The following is a 22,898-nucleotide window of genomic DNA, read 5'->3' on the forward strand; positions in this document are numbered from 1 at the left end:
TGTCATATTTTCATAGAAATTTGACATTCATGTGGACGTTGTCAAACTTTGTCATTTTTAATGCTATGCAGGGTAACCATATATAACATCGATGTTCACTTGTCCAGTTGCCTGTTAAACATTAGGTACTCTAAATGTGTTTTCTACTATCCATTTAAGGTCTAATAGTCTACGTGTCTAACCTTAAGAATATCGCATTATCCACATTCTTGGCAAACCGGGATTATGCAAATAAAGTGAATCCTTCGGATTCTGCCGGCCTTACTCTCACGCATAAATTCCCCACGATACCGTTATACTCACAAAAGGAAGTGCCCCATATTGTAGCCAGAAAATAGGTAAACATCCCAAGGCTAATTACTCTCTAATTGGTCCATTTTCTACCCTATACATACATTATTAAGCCCGGTAGAAAAGTCCTTAATCCTAATTAAGCGCGCCTCAACTCTAATTTGGCCGTAGGTATTTTAATACATTTACAGATAACGTTAGCATTATTATATTCTAAACGATAAATAACATTTCAGTCGACTTGTTTGAAATGCCGCAAGAGACTCCAGACTGCTAAATTATCGAACAATTTTCGAGCCTTTCATTACGCTGATGCGCCTCGCATTTCAATTTGTCTTTCGCAAATTTGGTCTCGGCTCGTGATAAAGTCCACGATTATTCAGCGCACTCTGTAAAATTCATTTTGTATACTGCTGGCTTTCCGAATATCATTTAACTTTTGTATCTTTATGAAACATGAACCTTGTTTCATACAGAGCAAAGTCGCTTCAGTATCTTTCAGCTTAATTCATACGAGGTTTCTACAGTTTCCGGTTACACTTGGGACTAACTATAAACGAAAGCTCTTTATCCAACTTCATTCCTTATGCACTGATTGCCTGACCCAAAAGCAGTTAATGGACTGTATTTATAAATATTATAGCAAGCATTGTGAGCAAAAATCTATTTGTACAAATACCTTGAGATTTGTTACATATAGCGAATTCCTCAGACGACTTTGATATATTGATACATACTTATGCCTGTTCTCTTGGACACTTAAATTGTTCAGTTTAAATCACAGCGATTTGTGTTCTTTTCTTACTCGCACTTGTATATATATAATTTTAAAAAAGTAGGTACATTTTCTCGTCCTCATTTTTTATTTATCCTAAAACTACAATAAAGGTACAATTTTTTAACGTGTTTAAACAGAATACATTCGTCTTTTCTCTTATTACAACCGGAATAAGATAATACCCATCCCGTAATTATGCCGAAATTGTTTCCTGTTTTAGGAATTTCACGGGAACATCTCTTATCTTGTTAACAATAGTTACGTAATAATTAATCAAAGATTCAACTAGTTAACAATTTTAATTAACAAGCGAAACAAACAAGCCTTAATTAATCCAACGACTCCCTTGCTGTCACTTTTTAATTTATTTACAGTCTTTGTAACTAAGGAGTTTAGAATGTTTTGTTTGACTTTTATTATTCTCTTCAGTTTTCATGATAAGGTGCTAATTATTTATTTATTTAATCTTTATTGCACAAAAGAAAACAATCTTATAGTACAAAAGGCGGACTTAATGCCGTATTAATTAGTTGGATCTAGAACTAAAACTATACGCTAACTTTCTTTGAAATTCTCGGATTTCCCTCTTGCATTACTTTGTAACTTGTGTTTATTTGCAGTAGAATCCGATGTAACTTGGATTTATTGAAATTCTTTTTTCATGTAATTTTTTTGCATATTGTGAGATGCCATGTATATGATGTTCGTCAATCTATTTATTGGTGCATCTCTAATTAGCTACTTGACTGTTTTTTGTAAATAATGTCAAACGATCTTGATTTTCCTGAGGATCAAATGTCTATATGGGACTCCTGGCATTTAAGCAACACAAAGATGAGAAATGAGAGTTAAAGTCTGACGCTCGCACTCGACGATTTAAAACGCCTCTAACAAAATGATAAGGTGATGTGACGTCACATCATATAAGTCTGTCCTAAATGTATGGAAGATCAAGGAAATTGCCATTTTGGACCTTGAAATATTGCGTTTATGCGTATAGTTGTCATACAATTTATTTTTCAATAAAATGTAAGGAATCGAATGGTACCATTTTCTTTTCTGTTTATGAAAGACAAAAATATTTTTTTTTTTTTAAACTTCGGAGCCTTGTATTTTTTTATAATCTCAATATATTTTTTTAAAGTCCACTTCTTTATAATGATGGCTCATTTTCTATCCATTTAACTAAATTTTGTTATAATATTCAACATGTGTCAAGTACCCAATTGAGTCTCTATTCTAGGATTTCAAATCTTGAAGCTTTCAAGCATCTTCAATAAGCTCTAAATTTTAACAGTACTTACATAAAATTTTCTATGTTCTTAAGCGACATCTTGTGATGTGCTTGACTCGTAACAAATGTATATCATTGTTATTGTGACTTAAGTAGCTTGTGTAATGAATTTCCGACGTTTCGCTGAAGCGTCCCACGTCCTTTAAATAAAGCGCACGTGACCCTATTCGTTTATCTCATTCTTGCGAGGCGCTTGATACATATACAACGTGTAATATGTATACCTATACATCAAGACTAGCTAAGCTACTGCCCATAAACGTGGGTTTTGTTTTAAGTTTTGGGCCAATATTTCACACGTAAGACCTAAAAAAGTCGAGGCAGAATATTATGTAGCACCCTACAAAAGTTATTAATGTTATTATATTATGCTAGGTAACGATTGTAGTTTTGTGAAATTTTAGATTTCAATATTCTCGAGCATTCGATATAATAAGGTCAAAGTGGCATTTATAATGAGCTCCGAGGGTACTGCCGGTGTGTTTGTCCCTAGTGAAATAAGAAACTCCGATTAGTTCAACTTGCAAAATGAAAAGCCTTATTTAAAAGCTGAAATAGAACCCAAACCTGAAGTAGATATGTACGTACTAACAGCGACACTTTACTGACTATTGGTAGACCTAGATTAGATCTTTGCAATAAATTGTACGCAATGTAGGTATGTATACCTAATAACAACCCATTGCAGCCTTTCAGTCACTCTTAAAATATTAACACTTTCTTTTCCTCTACATTTTTCTCACAGATTTCCCATATATCACCTAATAACAATCTGTCCATTCGCTATTTTAGCGTTCCCCGCAGTAGCCAGATAACTACTGGATTTTACGACCGCCTTTCTTCGCCGGAGTTTTATGTTCGGATGATCTGATTCTTTTTAGAACATCAAAAATTGTTGGATTTGTTAACGCCTATGGATTATTTGTGGCCTACACTAGCTCTCTGCAAATAGTCCAAGAACTCTTGAGAGGACTCTTGTTCAGCCGCCTTTTTTATTTTTCTCCAAATCTAAAATATGAAACAAACAAGAAAGTTAAATGGGTCATTTGATGGTATCTTGAATTTAGGGAAGCCTTAAAATGTGGAAACAACACAATTAACGACCCGAATAACTTTAACAATGCCGGTCTCAGCTGTCAGCCAAACATCAAACTTCTCGTAGGTACAGCTATATTTTAACGGGGTTTTAAATCTCTGATCTTTTTCTTTAGGTCTGCAGGGAAACCTATCTTAAATACGACAGATAACTTAACCCTTTCCTACTATGTTTTGCACTATGACATGTTGAACGCCGCCTCTAAGTCGCTTGCCCCAATAAGCTGTTTCTAGAGCGCTATGCCCATAAATTTTATTTGTTTATTCGGTGATTCGTTATTGAACCGCCTTTTTGCGGCTTGGAACTTGTAAGACGGTCCTTACTCTTGTTGTGATTGTAGCAAACATGCAGTCTGTAAACAACCATATTCTAATTATTTACGTATTTTCTTCAACAAACGGCCTGCTATCGAATGAATTTATTAACTTGCATAACGAATAAGAAAAGTTGCGGTTCGTTACGTGATTCCATAATTCCCTTTTTTATCGAAAATTGAGTGGAATAATTCGATCTGCCACAATTTGACTAATCAACGCATTTACTTTGGTGAAGAAAACTGAAGATGATGAAGGTTAAAAATATACATACATTTGTAGTAAAAAAATATTCTGTTTTAATCTTAATTTGATTGGGTATATTTATACTGATTTCCTGTCAGTCAAGAATAACAACCTTATCATCTCGTCGTAAAAAAACAAATCAGTCTATCACATCCCAAACATTTTGATGCCACGTATATATTACAAAATAATGTTATTTATCATATATTTCATGAATAGTTGCTACGTTGCCTATATCTTTGTTTTGAGATGATAAGGAGTCTTAGGTATAACATGCGTGCAACACGCTCATGGAGTTAACATGGTTGGTTCATGAAACCTCATATGCGCAAAGCGCGTATCGATAAAAATGGCAACAAGAGGTTAAAACAATTTATTGAGGCCAAAATGCCAATCTGATTATCCTAATTAGCGAACAGGAAGACTTAATTAAAGTTTATGCAATCACCGACAAGGCTTTTAATGAGTTTGAGTTTTTGAGTTTTTCTCCAAAACCATAATTAATATTATGAATTGTATATTACATATGCGGCTTTAACAAATACTTATAGTAACATTTAAAAGAGTCCGAAAACTTGCGGAAGACCAAGGGCCTCGGTGAAATTTCAGTCACTGAACCGTGAAGAGATCTTTCCTCAAGGTGATACTAGAATTTTTTTTTTTGATTGGATTATTCACCAGATATATTAAATTTATTAAGAATTGGGGTGCTACGGCAGATACTCGTCATATTTCATTATATTATATTTCAGTTTTTCAAAAAAAAACGAGCTTTCTAAGCCTGGCTTGAAACAGGCCTCATAGTAAAATAAAAAGTGTATGAAAGTCATAACTGGAAAGTGCTTATGATCGTAAACCGAACATTTCACACACCACATCTCCTTTAATGAGCCTAGTTATTTTTTGGCGCTTAGGCACAGTATTAACTGCCACTTCCCGACTGTAGATAAGAATTGATGGTTATCACAAGCCGGATGCAGGGTAAATCACTTGAAAATTGCTGTCTTATGCTAAATCTGCGTTCCACATTTTTTGTGCGGCGTTACATTGGAATCTATTGGCATTTTTTTGGGGAGTATCTTTAGGTACGAAAATGTATTCAATGTGTTGTCAGCATTCGATTTTGTTTTATGTTAATTTATTTGGTTTCTTTATTGTCTCTACAAAATTGCAACGTTTTCCTATTTCGTTTAGATCTCTCGTATCCGTACTTACTGTACTAAGCTGTATAGTGCATATACATTTATATGCAAAGCTTATAAGCTTCGTATTCGAATTTATTTTTTAAATATTATGTACTGTTCTTTATTATATTTGCAATCAATTTCGAGATAATATTTTAAATTCTGTGTTTCTTCTCTACTGCAATGCTTTTCGTTATCAGTTACTTATCTTGTTCCACAAGCCCTGGACTGTTGCATAGTGTATAAGATATTTCGATAACCTCTATTTTAATTCTTACTTCCTTTTTACAGTCATTAAATGAAAATGCGGCAACTTTATTTTTAAATATTTGCTGAGACATTTCTTCGCTTCCTTGCTTTTACTGATTACATACCTAAAATCTAGAAACACAGATTTTTTCAAAGACGTCAAAGAAAACCGCACGGGAAACGACAGTAAAACTAAAACCTTACAACACGCTGGAAACGCTTCTAAATTAATAAAGCTTGAAAGAACAAGGCGAAGTAATTCAGACTCGAGCTCTAAAGTTAGCAAAGCTGCATTCAGTCTCGGTTTTAGACATCACAGAGCGGTGAGGGCAATGCCACCGAACTGGAACTCTGCGGCTCCCCGTTACCTGTTACGTATGCACATGCATACTGGGTATTTAGTTTAGTCGCTGTGAATGTACGATTCGTCGAGGATAATACTGATAATGTACTTAAAACATAAGTAGAATGAGCGGGCGTTGACTCAAAGTCTCAAAATCATAATACATGCAGCTATACATTTTTTAAATGGCTACATGACTTGTAAAAATGTCGACGCTTATTAAAACTTCAACAGCGACAGAAAATTGGGCAGTATCTAGAGTAAACCCCACCTGCGTTTCAAATTAGATGCTGGCAAAGAACCCGCTAGCCGTTTTTTCGTCAACAGTTATTTTCAGCGAAAACGCCAGTTTCCTTCCGTGTCCCAAAGACCCGATAGTACTGTAGACTCGCGTGACCACCTTGTTGTGATACCATCAGTGGGTTCAATATTGCGCCAATCAAATTAGGCTAAGTGGAAGCGCTTTCCTTCGACTCGGGAGCGAATGGCATCTTTATTACAACAACTAATGCTTTTGTCGAGTTGTTACCGCTTCAGGCGAATAAAGACATGAAAGTTAATTGAACGTTATGAAAACCAAGTTGTTAAATGTAATTGTTAGCGTAATACTCTGCAATGTAACGAGGTTGACAGTTTCATATGACTCACTAATAATTATGCAGAATTCTTTCCCCAGTGTTTGTTGCTGACCGCTAAATTGGCCAGAATCCAAATGTTTTAGATTTAATTGAAAGTTTCGGAGTTGTTATTTTCTTTCGGCTACGAATAATATCAGAGCTCAGTAAAGTGCATTGTACGTATTTACGTCTCCGGCTTGTTTTTCACGAAATTTCTTTAAACGTTCCCGTACGCGTAAAAACTGTTTTTGTAATTATAATTCCCCACACCCGCATCGCAAAAATAGTACTTAAAGTTATTTTTATGATCAAACGCAAATTTAAAGAATTCTTAAAGTTTTTGTCCTGTTTTAGCGGACGGGTAGTACATTACTGTATTATTTTTTACCTTTTAAATATATGTACTCGCTAAGGTAAAATTAATTGCAAGCTAGGTCATTTTCAAATATTTTATTTTAAATTATGCTACACCGATCGGGTAAAATTGTATTGATACCAAACAACATGTTATAAAAATGTACCATCTTATGTAAACATACTATTTATGGCAAATAAAGGCAAAAAACGTATGGTGCTACTTTACCGCACTAGTGCGATAACTAGCACATTACGTAACCTAATAAATGCAATGAATGAAAAATCAATGCAAACAGTCAATTATTATAGCCGCGTCTACACCCGCCAGGAGTCATTTCAAGCTTACATGTCCCGTTCTTACAAGACCTTCGTGTATGATCGTGTAAATACTGCTTAAAAATAAGAAAACAATTCCGATTTAAGACTAGGTTAAACCCTGTAATCGTGATAATTAGATTATGATGGTTAAAACAGAATCACGAAATAGGTATAACGGGAATTATGAAAATGTTTGTTATGAACCTTTGAACCTGACATCAAAAAACTGTATCAGACAGATTGTTGTATTTCGAAAATACATAAAATATTATTCTTATTATTCAATCCTATTTATACTATGACTTAATCAAAAAACGTCCATGTCAGTATACCTAAGAATTCTAAATATACAGTTAATATAAATGCTTAATGTACATTTTGGTTCCTGCTAAGCAACAAAACGCATCCATCATTTGTTTTCTGTCAAAAACTTACATGCAAAGAGTTTTCACAAAAAAAAAATAGTAAACAAACCTTAATTTCTTGAAGCATGTGTTACAAATGGTAAACTATAATCGTGTTCACCCTTATTAAAAATCGGCCAGGTATAAGTCGGACTTGCCCATCGAGGGTTCCGTACTTTTTAGTACTTATTGTTATAGCGGCAACAGAAATACATCATCTGTGAAAATTTGACCTGTCTAACTATCACTGCTCATGATATACAGCCTGGTGACAGACGGAAAGACAGACAGACGGACGGACAGCGGAGCCTTAGTAATAGGGTCCTGATTTACACTTTCGGCACGGAACCATACAAAACCAGGAAAAATACAAAAAAGTTCATAAAAACAAGATCAAAATATGTACATTTTTTTAGGTCAGATTTTGTCTATTTTCTTTTAATAAGCGGCTATTATTTTACATGAATATAATATTTATATAAAGTTTTTCTTGTTGAGTTTAAATGTTCAATGCAGAAGTTTTCCCCTATATTTCGTTTTTTTTTTACACATTAGACATCATAAGTAATTAGAAATGATGACAACTCATTTGAGGCTTATTTCAATTTTATACGCTCTAAGTATGTTTTAGGCCGAATTGCTTAACAAAATCGAATCGAATCGATTTTTTTATCTAGTTCCGACAGGTCTTCAATGACCTGTTTATTCAAAACAGATTGATTCGGATACATTAATGAAAACAAAAAAATACTGGTTAAGTTTTAAACTACATAAATAAAATTTCATAGCAAAATCACCTTCAAAACAGAAGGAAAGTTACCTACTTATATTTGACGCCGAACCACGCGTAAGCCTATTCTGTTTCTGCGTTATACAAGAAGAGGAGTCGCAAGATGAAAATATGGTAATTTGATTATTGTGGGATCATTGCGTACCACATGGCCTGTCGGTAAAGTTAACACTTTGGCCTGTCGGTAAAGTTAACACTGGCCTGCCGGTAAAGTTAACACTTTAGCCCGCCGACCGACCACATGGCCTGCTGATACAGCCAATTAAAACTAATGAAACATCATAGAGGCCTGCGGCACTGGAACTTTTGTGGACCGCCGGCGTACCATGTGGCCTGCCCGTAAAATCTTTAAAAAAATATAGTGGCCTGCTGCACTCGTATACTTGTAGGCCGCCGGCGGACCACGTGGCGCTGAGAGTGTTAAGAGAAGAAGAGAGAGTAAAAAATAATTAAGTAGATCGTGGATTTGGTAATTATGGTCTAAGTTAATGCAATCATTTTGTTGCCACTTAATCTGACAATTATTTGTACGTATTCTGACGGTTATAATTTCTCTTTATTGTACAAAATACATAATAAAACAAATAAAACTGACTTACAATTAGGAAAAGCTAAGTATAAAGGCGAACTTATCCCTTGAAGGGATCTCTTCCCTTTAAGGGGTCATAACCGTCGGATTAAGAAAATGCGCACAAATAATTGTCAGATTAAGTAATAGCACAAACTACTTAACCACAATCTACTTAACGCCTTTTTTGCCAAATTTTCTAAATGTCGTAAATTATTATTAGGTACAGTTATTCAAGATATTTTATACTTGGATATTTTTATACCACGTTGGTGGTACATGCGCGTTACCGACCCTTTAAAGATCCCACACTGTCCCTCGTGAAATCCATCCCTTTCCACAGCCGGACGGGCAGGTTTTTTAACCAGATTCAAACTTAATCCTGTTATGATATTTATAATTAAGTTTAAAATTACAGATATACATGTAAAAACATATTGTGAACGGATACTATATGTATAGCTTAAAGGAAAAGCAATAAAGCCTTTTTACTCTTATTAATTTAAAGATGGACCCTTCGAATTCGGCAAGTAAATGAAAAAAATGCCCTACTCCGTTAATTTCCTTAGGCAATTTCTCGAAGAAAGAAATATTTCAACCAGTATCAGGGCTGTATTAACTGATCCCACAGGACTACTGACCCTTACACCATCGCCGTTACATGGCTCTATGTCAGTTTATCTTCATCAAACTACTTACCCGGTAAATGTTTACCGGGATTAAGAAATATGGCGTCAGTGGATTGTGAGAAATGTGCAAGAATTTCAACCTAAGCACATATGCATGTATTTATAACTCAATTTTCTGTACTAGCCGCGCATGGTGATAGAAATCACTCTCAACTCAACAAATGACATTATGCAGATTATTTTACGTACATTGGTTTTACTTAGTACGTTGAATTGAAACCTGTCTTTACTAGTGCGTGTAACTAATGTAACTCGGTCTTAACACTGAGCTTTGCGACACCCTTTGTTGCTGCTCTATTATAATTACATAATGAAACTACTTCGTTATACAGGAGTCTGTACCAAATCAAAGGATCGTGTTGTTAAAAGCTTTAGCTTCATTTTATTACATACCTTTATTCAATCCGAAACAAAACAACTTTTCAGACACGTACCAAACAATAGATTTATAGAGTGTTCTGTAATCTCGAGTTACATGTGACCGCTCAAATCTTTTACTTAATGTTTTAGGGTCGTACCTTTTTACTCATTCTCTCTGCTCGTAACTTATTAACTCCGAAATTACGATGCTATATTTGATGTATAACTTTTGCTGTGTAGTTTCATCTACTTTTCTGTATTTATAAATTAAACAAGTTTACATAACATCTTGCTCGCTTTATGGCAGGCTGTCTTAAAAGGGGGAAAAATTCAATCAAACGATTAAAAAACTAATAATTTACGAAGGCACCTGCAATATCGTCCACTTTTATGTCATCCATAAACTCTAAAAGAATGGGTCGGTGATATAAGAGACAGGTGTGCGAACGAAAACTGTCGATTTGTCTTACTAACCTACTATGTTTCTAAATTTACTGCTATCCCTTTTGGACACATTGTACCGATGCCGTAAAATCATTGCCACAATTTTGATGTTCACTTTCTTTGCAGTGTTCTCCAAAGGACAATGCGAGACCGGCCAGTACCGCTTCCTCGCCAAGACTGGTGGATACGCCTGGGTACAAACCCAGGCCACCGTCATCACAGACAAGCAGCAGAAACCTGTCAGCGTCGTCTGCGTCAATTACATCATAAGGTAAGTCTAGAATAGTAACCCTTACAGATGACTAATTTCTTGTACATCTTTGTATTCAGCATTAATTTCAGGTTTAAATGTTTTGATATATGAATCAGTAAACATGTTATATAAATTTTTGAGGTAAGTTACCGATTAGTTTTATTTTATATATTATTCATTATTACATTAGTGATCTTTATTACTTTTATGTCATTTTATTTTTACGACATACGTGGTTATAATTAAAGTAGTAGCACCGTAGTTTACTATTGGAATTCCAGTTTTATTTCGTTTTATACACATCGTTTTACGAGTTTTGTCGTTTATACTCCGCTTTGTGAATTACTTTTTTAATCCGTTTTGATGAGAATTTATTGAATTTAAAGAAGAGTGCCGCTTCGGGAGCTGTCGGGAGACTCAAATGCCTGCCTATACGTCGTCGGCACAGCTCACGGCTGTCATCGTTTGTAAATAACAATTTAACGGCCGCTCTTTAAATTAATATGGAGGGAGAATGTGACAAATGTGATGTACCTATTAAGAAGAGTTTGTTCCTAGTATGCCACACATGTCAACGCAAGTATCACCTTGATTGTTGCAATGTTTCTGAAAAAAGGTTTAATCTTATGGAACCAGAACGTAAAATACTTTGGAAGTGCAAATCGTGCTTGACAAAACCAAACTACACTAGTGACAATGTTACTATACGTGGTAAATATCGCGCGAATATACCAACCAGAAACTCTTTTCAATCGCTATCTAGTTACTCTGAATCAGAGGAAGAATCTGAGTATGAACCACCTGCATCTGGCTCAGCTTTAAATAGAAGCTGCCCAGAAAAATCATGTGTTTATACTAGATTAGAGGAGTTAGAAAAACGTTCAATAGAACTTACGGAGAAGCTCGCAATTGCCGAAAATGAAATTGAGAACTTGCTAGCTGAAAACTGCTCCTTAAAAAATAAAATAAAATCATATGAGAGTAAAGTAAACCACTTAAAGACAATAAGTAAAACTGTCACCAATAAATCAACAGGCAAAAAATCTGAGTCAAGAAGGAAAAATAATTGTCGACAGAGTCATGATCAAAGCTATATAGACTTAAATATTCAACAGCAAAATAGTCACCATAACTTACAGAATATTTCAATACATAACGACCAGCCTAGTCCCGCTATCTCGCCGGCAAATAAACCGACCCACTCGAGTACACCTACACTCTGTAACCGGAAACAAAAGAAGCGTAGTATTTATATATGTGGAGATGAAAACTTGCGAGGGTTATCAGCACGACTTAACCATTCAAGAGGTAATGACTGCAGGGTAACTGCAATGATTGAATCATATGCCCCGACTTCTAGGATACTGAAATACCTCCACGCCACGTCCAGCATTACAAAAGATGACATCATCATATTTTCGATCCAACACAATGAAACGGACCCGTATAAGCTATTAACAAGATTAAATAGCACAATCGCCAAATATAAGGAAAACCGAATTATAATATTAAATGTATGTAACACTTTAAATTTTAAATGTAATGTATTGTATTATGAATTGAAATTATTTACAAACATATATGAAAATTGTCAGATTATTGACATTTTTAAAAATAACTTTATTTATAATCAAAGTAAGACTGCATTTGTAAATTGGATTCATTTTAAATTAAATGAGGCCCTTGACGCGATTTTCTTAAAGTGCAGCCCCTTAAATGTTACGGGTAAATGTAATGTGAGTAAAACTAATCAGTTGTTTGGGTCTAAATCTTTTTTTCGACCCTAAACCTACCCATTCTGCAGGTTCCCAGCCAATTGGATCACCTGATCCTTTAGTAACACATACATTGAACACTAACACAATATCAATATTCCATCAAAACATAGGGGGACTGTACTCGAAGCTCGATTTACTGGATAGTACTCTAAAGCAGCTACGTGATGAAGGGAGCGAGTTCGATATAGTCTGCCTATGCGAAACTTTTATCAGTGAAGGATCTCAGGGAAATATAAGGATTGACAATTTGAAACTCGCAACCTCTTACTGCCGTGATAAGAATAGGGGTGGTACTTGCATATTAATACAAAAACATCTAGACTTCAAAATATTGCCATATCTCTCAAAATTAGCTAATAAATTTTACTTTGAGTGCTGTGGTATTGAGGTAGTAGGTTTGGGGCTTATAGTTGTTAACATATACAGAATTCCAGATCATAAAAAATGTTACCTTGAATTATTTTTTCACAAACTAGACATTTTATTAAATTATTTAACTTCTCATTTTAAAAGGAAAAAAATTGTTTTATGTGGTGACTGGAATATTGACTTGTTAAAGCAAAGTGTAGCCTCAAGAGACCTAACAAATGTTTTACATAATTACAACTTGAATCCGCATATCTTACAATCAACAAGGCAAGGGTCTTGCATAGATCAAATTGCAAGCAATATAATGAAGAATGTAACTGTAAATATACATCATCTGGGTTTATCTGACCATGAAACAGCACAATCTATAACTTATACCTATTCATCTACGAAACAAAAAGCAGGCTTTTCTACTTGGTTCGAGTATAGACGAGACTACAGCAATGACAACATCCGTAAGTTTTGTAATTGCTTGTCTTCGCTTTCATTTTCAGACGTTACTGACTGCAAGAATGCGACAGATGCTTTCAATTTATTTTATGATTTACTATGTTTATTTTATGATCTGTGTTTTCCCACTATAAAAGTAAAAGTTAAAAATAGACCGCTCACAACAAATTGGCTCACTAAAGGCTTAAAAAAATCTTGTAGAACAAAAAGAAACCTTTATTTCAATCTTAAAAAATTAAAAGTTAATAGGCAAGCCATGAAAAATCAATATAACAAATACAACGCAATATTAAAAAAATGTATGTTAAAAGCTAGGAAAATTGTAAATACTAATTACATTCAAAACAGCAAAAATAAATGTCTTGCCACTTGGAAAGTAATATCAACATCTTTGTCGGATATATCGCATGAAAAAGATATACAAGCTTTAGAATCGAATAAAAATATATTTTATAATCCCTGTGATATCTGTGATATTTTTAATACTCACTTTATAGAGTCTACAAAGTCTGACAAGTTGTCACAAAACTTACCTCATAGAATTAAGTCTGTACTACCCAGTGAGAAGTCATCTTTAAACCATGCCACAATATTTTTAAGCCCCGTCAATGAGCAGGAACTGTTTAATATAATAATGTCCTTGAAAAATAGCAACGCAAGCGGTTACGATGGCATTACTACAAAACTATTGAAACTATGTGCTTTTGACATCTGTATTCCCCTTGCTCATGTAATAAACCTGTCATTTGTTGAGGGTGTTTTTCCAAAACAACTGAAAGTCTCTATAGTTAAGCCTTTATTTAAAAAAGGTGACAGGCTTGATCCAGGCAATTATAGACCAATAGCATTAATCCCGATTCTATCAAAAATATTTGAAAAGGCTTTCTACATTCGATTAAAAAATTTTTTAGCAACGTTTGACATACTCTGCCCGGAACAGTTTGGCTTTCGGGAAAACAAGTCTACAACAGATGCTTGTTTCGAATTAGTAAGATACATCACAGAAAACTTAAATAATGATGTTCCAGTAGCGTCGCTTTTCCTAGATATGACAAAAGCATTCGATTTTGTTAATCATTCGACACTTCTCAATAAGCTTGAACATTACGGTATCAGAGGCAGAGCGCTCGACTGGATCAAGAGTTATTTGACAGATAGGATTCAATGTACAGAGATCAGTAGATTTACTGAATCAAATAATGTAATGATCAGGAAAGTATTTAAATCTCAGTACAAACTCAACCTCCGCGGTGTCCCTCAGGGAAGCATTTTGGGCCCACTTCTCTTTATTGTCTATATTAATGACTTACCAAATGCAACTCCTAACAAGGTAATAATGTTTGCAGATGATACGACAATATTGGTGAAATGTGATAATAGGTCGACATTTAATCAAGATGTAAATAATTCTTTAACTGACATTATAAATTGGATGGATATGAACGATTTAAAAATTAATATAAGCAAAACTAAATTTATGCAAATTACTTCTTATAATTCAAATAGTTTACCTGTTACAGCTCAGTACAACAATGATAAAGTAGATGAAGTATCCACTGTCAAGTTTCTAGGATTTACCATAGATAAGCATCTGCACTGGAAAGATCATGTCGAACAAATTTGCAACCGGCTAAACAGATTTGTGTTTGCTCTCCGAAGACTCAGGGACACGGTCTCATTAGGGGCTGCTCTGACGGCTTATCATGGATACGTGTCCTCTGTTCTTCACTACGGGCTAATTCTGTGGGGTAGGTCTGTCAATGTAGAGAGAGTTTTTAAAATACAGAAAAAATGTGTAAGGGCTATTTGTCATGCTAGTCCTGATGATCCTTGTGTTCCCTTATTTGAAAAGCTGCATATTCTTCCCTTACCCTGCTTATACATAAGAGAAATATCTTTATTTGTTAATAACCACCGTGCACTTTTTTCTAAACGTAGTGATGTTATGCATAGGCAGAAAAGGCAGAAATTTGTAAATCTACTTTTTAAACCACGTGGACGTAAAATGATTTATGAAAAAAATGTATATAACATGTGTATATTAATTTATAATAGACTACCTGATGACTTAAAGATACTCAGAGGCAACATATTCAAGCGTAAGTTGACTAGCTGGCTTTTGGACAGATGCTTTTATAGTATTAAGGATTATTTGAATAACTGACTTTGCAATTATTTTTCATTGACATTTTCATATTTTTTACTAATTATTATATTATTCTTTATTCATGTTTGTATTGATTTATGATTTGATGTTAGAATGTGCTCCTCTATAATCTATAATCTTTGCATGTCTGCACGCAGACTGAATACACTGGAACTTTGTTTTTTTTTTGTACCAATATGATCTGCATGTATATACGTGTATTCTGCGCAAATAAATTCTTTGAATCTTTGAATCTGTTAATATGTACATTAATCCTACGGCTATCAAGCGCCTCGCTTTTTTATGATATTACTTTAGAGCATTAACTTTTTTATCATTTTAACTAGGTATTTCCTGATTTAGAATATAACCAAGCCTTCAATAACAGAGGCGCTATCGAAGTCAAAAAAGTTCAATTACTGCAAAAATTGTTACAGCTTCAAAGAGGTAGTAAGGTATGGGTCCGATTACATTTGACGACCTGTCCGCGCTTACTCAAATTCAATTATTTCTCTGCTATAAAGGAAAATCTAAAATCCCTTCATGTTCTGTAGCACAATTTTTTGAGAAAATTATTATCCTTGTCAGCCGTTCCTCGATTTCCGAGAATGCAAAGTCGAAGGCGATAAAGGGAAGAGCTCCGATAACGAACAGATAGGAAGTCCTTTGATCGGGTACAAGCATCTTGTGTAACCAATTTTCTTGACTGTCACATAGGTCGGTAGCTTACTATGCCAACGAATGAGAGTCGGACTCTGCCGAGCTACTACAATTGATATGGTTTATTCTGCAATTATAATAAGCCGTAAATTACTCATTCGAGACCATTTAATTCAACATTGCTCGCAAGGCCTTCTCAATTCGCTGCAAGTTCATTCACATTTATAACTGATTTTATTTATATCTTGCTGGGAAGATATTTATTTATATATTCTGATGTATCCGCTCAGTTACAAGGAGTACTTTGCGTCATAAACCCAGTCTATTTATTATGACGGTAGGAATGGTAGGCAAGGCCGAGGTTGTTTTGATCTGCCTACAGCTGAGCATTGACTGATTTGGACTGTATGTCAGGGGCGCCACTTTGGCGTATCCAACTACATAAATGCTTGGCACTAGTAACAACACTTATGAACCAGACATTGTATGTTCTGCTACCCGAAGTCCCTCTTAAATCGTTATCGACATTCAAGATTGTACATACAATATTGTTGTCGTTACAAAATCGCCAAAACATATTATGTAGTACCTAATTAAAAATAAAATTGACTGGGTTACTCGCCCTCCTTATCTATAAGATAAAACTATGCTCCGGTAAAACAACACGAGCTCTTAAAGTTTATAATTTATATACGCCCAACCTAACCTTACTCTAGTTACATGAATATCGTAATGAGTTTACAAATTAAATTACAACTTCCTATTTGTGGGCTCCAGAACTGACCCGCTGGAAATTTACAAAGTAGGATTGAATTTGAAATTATGCCGAACGCGTAGAACGATAACTTCTTCTCTTCGTCATAAGTCAAACCTTTTCTTACAACTTTTGTTTGTTGTGTGTGTTTTGCTTGTGTCTTTTTACCGTTACAATACAATACAAATTTCTTTAATTTTTGCCTAACCTCAAGATAAATTTACAAGGAAACATACATATAATACACAAACAGGCCAATTCGAGTGTTAGTTATTCGATCTGTTCCCTATATGATACTGATCTGTCTGAAGCTTTAGATATTCGATCTGTCTGTGTCAAAAGTAACGTTTTTGGTTGAAGAAATGTCACTGACAATATGACAGATCGAATAACTAAAACTTAAATGGGCCTAAAAAGTAGAGGTATATTGTTAAAGAGTGATCTCTTTATAACAACCTTTAGGTAGTATAGAAATTGTAATATTTTTATTAACATTAATGTTTATAGTTATAAGGCGAATCGCAAATATTTTAGGTGGTTAAAATGTCAAAGGTCACTAACACTCAAATGGCTATGTTGAAAGTGAATATCGGACTTATGAACGTTTTCCAAACAACAACAGAGACCGTATGTGTATTCCAATGAAAAACAAACATGTACGCGAAAGGCAAAATAACATTAATTCTAACGAACTCATATTTTTGGCATGTGTATTTGCACAAAACCCTCGATTCAATTTTAACTTTCGTCATTGTTTCTGCCTTTAATACTTCGTTTGTACAAGTCGGCTTGTGAACTGAAGTATTGAAATTCGATCATCCGTGATTAAGAATTTTCCAATACCCCACTCTTGCTTTTGATGACTATTTGGGTTGCAGGATTAATTTTCTGCCGAGATTGATCTCTGGGCATTTTTGCAATCTAAAATGAGATCATTGACTTCTTAAATTTATACTTTAATCCCCTCCCATGTTTTTTTCTAGAAAACATTCTATTATTATTTTAAAATTCTATTATTTTTTTATGCGTGTATATTTTGGAACAGTGTCGACGAAACGTCGGCATTTCATTAGATTTTTACGATCCTATTTCACTGGGCTATAACTTTCTCTCCCGATCCGCTCTCATCGCTAACAAGAAATATTGTCGCGGAGTGGTTGTTGCCGCTTTTAATGGGTTTTCTTTGTTTCAATGTCCATGTATGTATTGTTTATTTTTATGGCTGTTTTCCTTCTTTCATCACCGTTATTCTATAAAACATGAGTAATTCTTAAATTTAAACATCCTTAATATTTCACGTCGAGAATTAGGCAGTGAATGATTTTGGCTTCCGGGCCTTCCGGCTTAAGTCGGAGAGTTTTCCCCAAGTTAAGGTGTAGTCACGAATTTTCTTATCCGAGCCGCCGTTTCCCCTCGTAAATTCTGTCGCGTTTATGGCCCGCACTTCAAGGTCAAGAATCCCATTTAAGAGCTGGTATGAACTACCTATTATTATTATATCTTTATTCTAACCTATTGTTACTGCTCTTAGCGCGCGTAGGTAACGCTTACTTCGCATCACGAATCCTTAATAACTACAGGTTTATAAACTCACAGAATTCTTTCTTTTTGGCGTGTTTCCCAAGCTTTGGAATTGTAGTTTTAGACATCTAAAACTATTTCATGTTCACGAACGAGTCGCGTGATAAGTGTGTGGCGAAGAGGTGTTTTTGCCGTGACGTCAAATATCTGTTATGTCGGCTCCGTCCTATAAAAGTTACCTATACCCATCGACGTCTATCGCGTAAAATTACGATACACACCGTAATAAATGCGTATACTGGTAGCAAGGTAAAGTGTTATAGACAGGTTTTTATACATAGCAACACAATAGCATTTTTAAATCGCGTTTCGCTCGTTAGTCGTAAATGTAGCATATGTTTAAACTTTAATCAGCTATGTATGAATCATAAAGTTTTCACATTGTTCCGTGTTTAGCATATTTCGTGTGCTAGTTGTTGTAAAGTTTTTTTGTTGTTATACAATTCAAATGTAACAGGTTATTTTGCCTAAAATAATATATAACTTTGCCCAGCTTTGTATGTTTGCTCGTTCTGGCGTGTTTTGTTATATCTTCAACACAACGTCTGCGCCTCTACATTGGTCGGTATTTTCAGTGTATATATTAATTTCAAGTACCTAGCCGCCTCGCCTCAACGGCTGGACTGCCTGCATTTCATATTTATGAAATAATCATATATTCACGATTGAATCTCAGATCTGGATCCTACGTTATCTAGAGAACAGTATTATCACCTTAGTTAGGTATTTAGATTGAAATGAAAAAGGACCTATTAGGTACTAGGTAGTGAAATATGTTTGTTGTCTTTCTCTTTTATGTGAAATATTTACACGTAAATTTATACATAAATTTTCTAATCATAGTTTTGCAAGAATAATCTAAATGAATGTTCTTTTTTATCGCTTTCTTTGTTGTCAAATTATTCATAGTTTTTTTACCTCCTTTGAATTTACATACATTATCCAATTTTATTGTCTTTACATACTTTTTTTGTATTCTGGCAATATATCGTGGAGTCAGATTGATTAATCCCGTACTTTATCTCCTTGCGTATCCGTATTGTCAAAGTTTGGCACATGCGTAATAAGCTTGTTGACTTTTTCTGTGTTCACTCCACTCGTAATTCCTGCTTCACACGGGTCCCGACAAACATCGAACGATTCTCTCAATCACGTTTTCATGTTTATCTTGCCTTCGCCATTAGTTTGTTTATCTTGGTCAACATTATCTTCAAGTATATATAATTGTAAAACTAATCATAAAGTCTTTAATGGCGTAAAGCAAGTAGTTAGACCTAACTTAATATCAGCTGTAAACGATGAGTGTGTACGGTTCATCGCAAAGTTTATCTTATCAATGTGTACAGATAATGAGACCAAGCGCAGTCTGAACGAGAATGTCACCAACAGAGGCATAGGTTATCAGAAGGAAATGGTTGCTATGTAATGCTTCTTTCTTAGAGCATATCAATATTTTTAGTTTTTATTACCCATATCTTTTATTAACTAACTAAAAGAATTGTCCTCTTCAAACAATTCACTTGATTAACACTATTGCAACTCTTAATGTCTTTCGTGGATACTACGTTATTTCCGAAAGATTAATGTAAGTTAGCTGAGTTCGTAAACTGTATTAAAATAATTTATAGCCCTTTGCCAGTAACAACATTAACTGACTTATGGACCTTAGGAGCTTTTGTTTTGGTTGAATGCTAAAAAAGTTTTTAAATGTAATTTATGTAACTTTCCATCGGCATTTAAATGAGGTCGCGCAATTACGAGGATTGTTGGGTTGTTCCTAACTAAATGAACAAAACTGCTTTGTATCGCATTGTTCAGTATATATAACCAGCGACTGAAATGTAAAAATTAAAAAAATGTCTCAATAGCTTCCTTTAATTTAGGTTTGTGTCTGACGGAAGACTCGGTTTCGGTTTCGGCCAGTTGCCAAAAAATCATGTATTGGCCGTAGTTTCGGTTCGGTTTCGGCCAAAAACGGCCGAACCTTTCGACTGGACCGAAAATTACGAAATGGTACTTTGTACTATGAAACTAGACTATGTGTCAAAGACCAAAAGTTGGGGAACAAGTGGGATAAGTAGTGGGGTAGGAGTGTAGGGTAAGTAGTAGATATTAATTTACTGATTTATGTGTTACTGAAATTGATTGGTTTATTAGAAAACACAATTCTTCTGAAGAGGGCGCCACTGGACGGTCGACGCAGTCTTAATAGGTGTATGAAAGTGGTTTTATGTAATTTTTTCAAAGATTTTAACAAGTTTACAAAAGTTTCGGTTTCGGCAGAAACTAGAGCAAAAGCAGAACCTTCGGTTTCGGCAAATAACATGTTTCGATTGGACACTAATTTCGGTGTATTCAAGGCTTTGCATTTAATGTACTAGTAAATACTTTTTTTTTTACTTAGATATTTCTTCCTTTTATAATTCGTTTAAACGTTGGAGAACGTTGGACTCTTACTATAATGAAAAAACCCTAGACCTCATTTCATATTTACCTACCTATAAAGGATTTCAATTATCTATGCGTTCACTTGGATTAATATTACCCCATATGTAAATGACTTACAACGCACGTTACTCGTATAAATTCTGTTATCAGTATTCAGATTATATCACGACGCCGAGCCCTTGCGTTGTAACACACGCACCTAAGGGCGAATTCAATATCTACACAATTTTGAATCTTAACCCTCTGACTCAAGTTTTATAACGTACATATAATATTGAACGTACCTAGTGAAGGGTTCTACTTGATCAAGTCATGAACTAATATGTTAGTGTGACATTTCCATGCATGTGCAATAGTAGACTGAGGTCATACATAGATAAACATAAGTGTGTTTCTCAATTTTATAACAGGGCTGTCAATTAAAACAAAAAACATTACTTTGCTCATCCGTGAAAAAATAACGTGCTAGTCAATCAGTGCTAACCCGTTATACACTTGCGTATTTTTACATGCAATTAATGTTAATTAGTATGGATTACCGCAAAGTAACGCCTGATTGTATTCATTAGGGCTGTCAATTCACTCATATCAGCATCTAGTATTGGCACTAATAAAGGCAACAGAAAGGCTAATAAGAGAACGGTGAAATGAACTATTTCCGGACCGACACGAGATAAAGAGCGTATTCCCATCTTCAAGGCCGGCAACGCCTCTGGTGTTGCAGGTGTCCACGGGTGATGCAACCACAATTAGCATTGCTTAGCGTCACCACAGAATAAATAATAGTACTTACTACCGTACAGAAAGGAAACTTCCTACAAAACCGAAGTTTGACAGCGATTCATGGCCGAATAATGTTGTTCCTCTCTAATAAATAGAACTATCACTTTTTGCTATTTAGGGTTGTCCAAATTCATGTAATTGTCTTATCCGTGGTTGTGCACGCAAAAGAACGTCAAGTTTTGCCAACCTTAATAATTGCTCGGAGAAATGCTGAGCCGACCGGAGCCGACAACGCCCGAACGCTCTAGTTTCCTCCCCCTGGCGTCACTCCCTCCTTTCCCTATTGTCTTAACACACATTCCATTTACGTTCGTTTTACATCTGCAGCATAGTCAACTACTTAAGAGTCCTTAATCCTTGGAGCGTTCTCCGATTTCACGAAATAACGCTCGATAGATGGCGTTGGCGCTCGGTACGCGAGCGCCGGCAACGCGACGCGCGTTTCAATGCAGACTAGAATAATCTTGATAGTTTTCAATATAATTTCAAGCAACATTAATTTTAGTGTTATATGATATCATATGGGCACTCTTTATTTTATTTTATATGCACAGTAGTTTTTTTTATGTACACTACTACTAAGTGTACAGACTACAGAGTGTATTATAACCCTTGCTCTTTATTCTGTCTCTTTCACACCAATGGAAAATGAAGAAGTTAGTAAATGACTGCAGGTATAAATAAAGTATATTAGTGCGATAGAGAGACAGATAGTGTTTCGTTGTCGTATCGTAAACGATTGGCATGTTGGCCACACACTTGCTTGGTGCCTAGCCAAAATACCAATCGTTTGCGTATATTAGTGCGATAGAGAGACAGTAGTGTTTCGTTGTCGTATCGTAAACGATTGGCATGTTGGCTACGCACCCATGATACCTAGCCAAGAAGCCAATCGATTGCGCATATTAGTGCGATAGAGAGACAGATAGTGTTTCCTTGTCGTATCGTAAACGTTTGGCATGTTGGCTACGCACCCATGCTGCCCAGCCAAGATGCCAATCGTTTGTGCATATTAGTACGAGAGAGAGACAGATAGTGTTTCGTTGTCGTATCGATTGGCATGGTGGCTACGCACCCATGCTGCCTAGTCAAGATGCCAATCGTTTGCGCACATTAGTGCTATAGAGTTTCAGTGTTATTTGAAATCACGTTAGGGTTTGTATTATTATTTATGACCCGAATGAAGTCCATCCAGGTTCTTATGATGGAGTCAGGAGTTGGTCACCAGAACTCCTAATCTACTCATTATAATTCCATCGTGCTTGGGCTCAAAAGATTTGCCCTGACGAACACCATCGATCTAGATGAGGTCCAGGGTCTCATGATGGAGTCAG

General features: G+C 35.2%; 1 protein-coding gene across 3 annotated transcripts in view; it reads left to right on the plus strand.

Annotated features, from left to right (window-relative positions):
* Positions 1–22,898, plus strand: part of LOC133528183 (hypoxia-inducible factor 1-alpha-like) — a 115,701-nt gene that overhangs the window by 60,686 nt on the left and 32,117 nt on the right. For all 3 annotated transcript variants that reach the window (XM_061865448.1, XM_061865446.1, XM_061865447.1), the window contains one exon: positions 10,469–10,613. In XM_061865448.1, coding sequence (XP_061721432.1) covers positions 10,469–10,613 — 145 coding nt within the window. The remainder of the gene's footprint in view (positions 1–10,468; positions 10,614–22,898) is intronic.

The sequence above is a fragment of the Cydia pomonella genome, chromosome 19 (genome assembly GCF_033807575.1).
Source record: "Cydia pomonella isolate Wapato2018A chromosome 19, ilCydPomo1, whole genome shotgun sequence".
Lineage (NCBI taxonomy): Eukaryota > Metazoa > Arthropoda > Insecta > Lepidoptera > Tortricidae > Cydia > Cydia pomonella.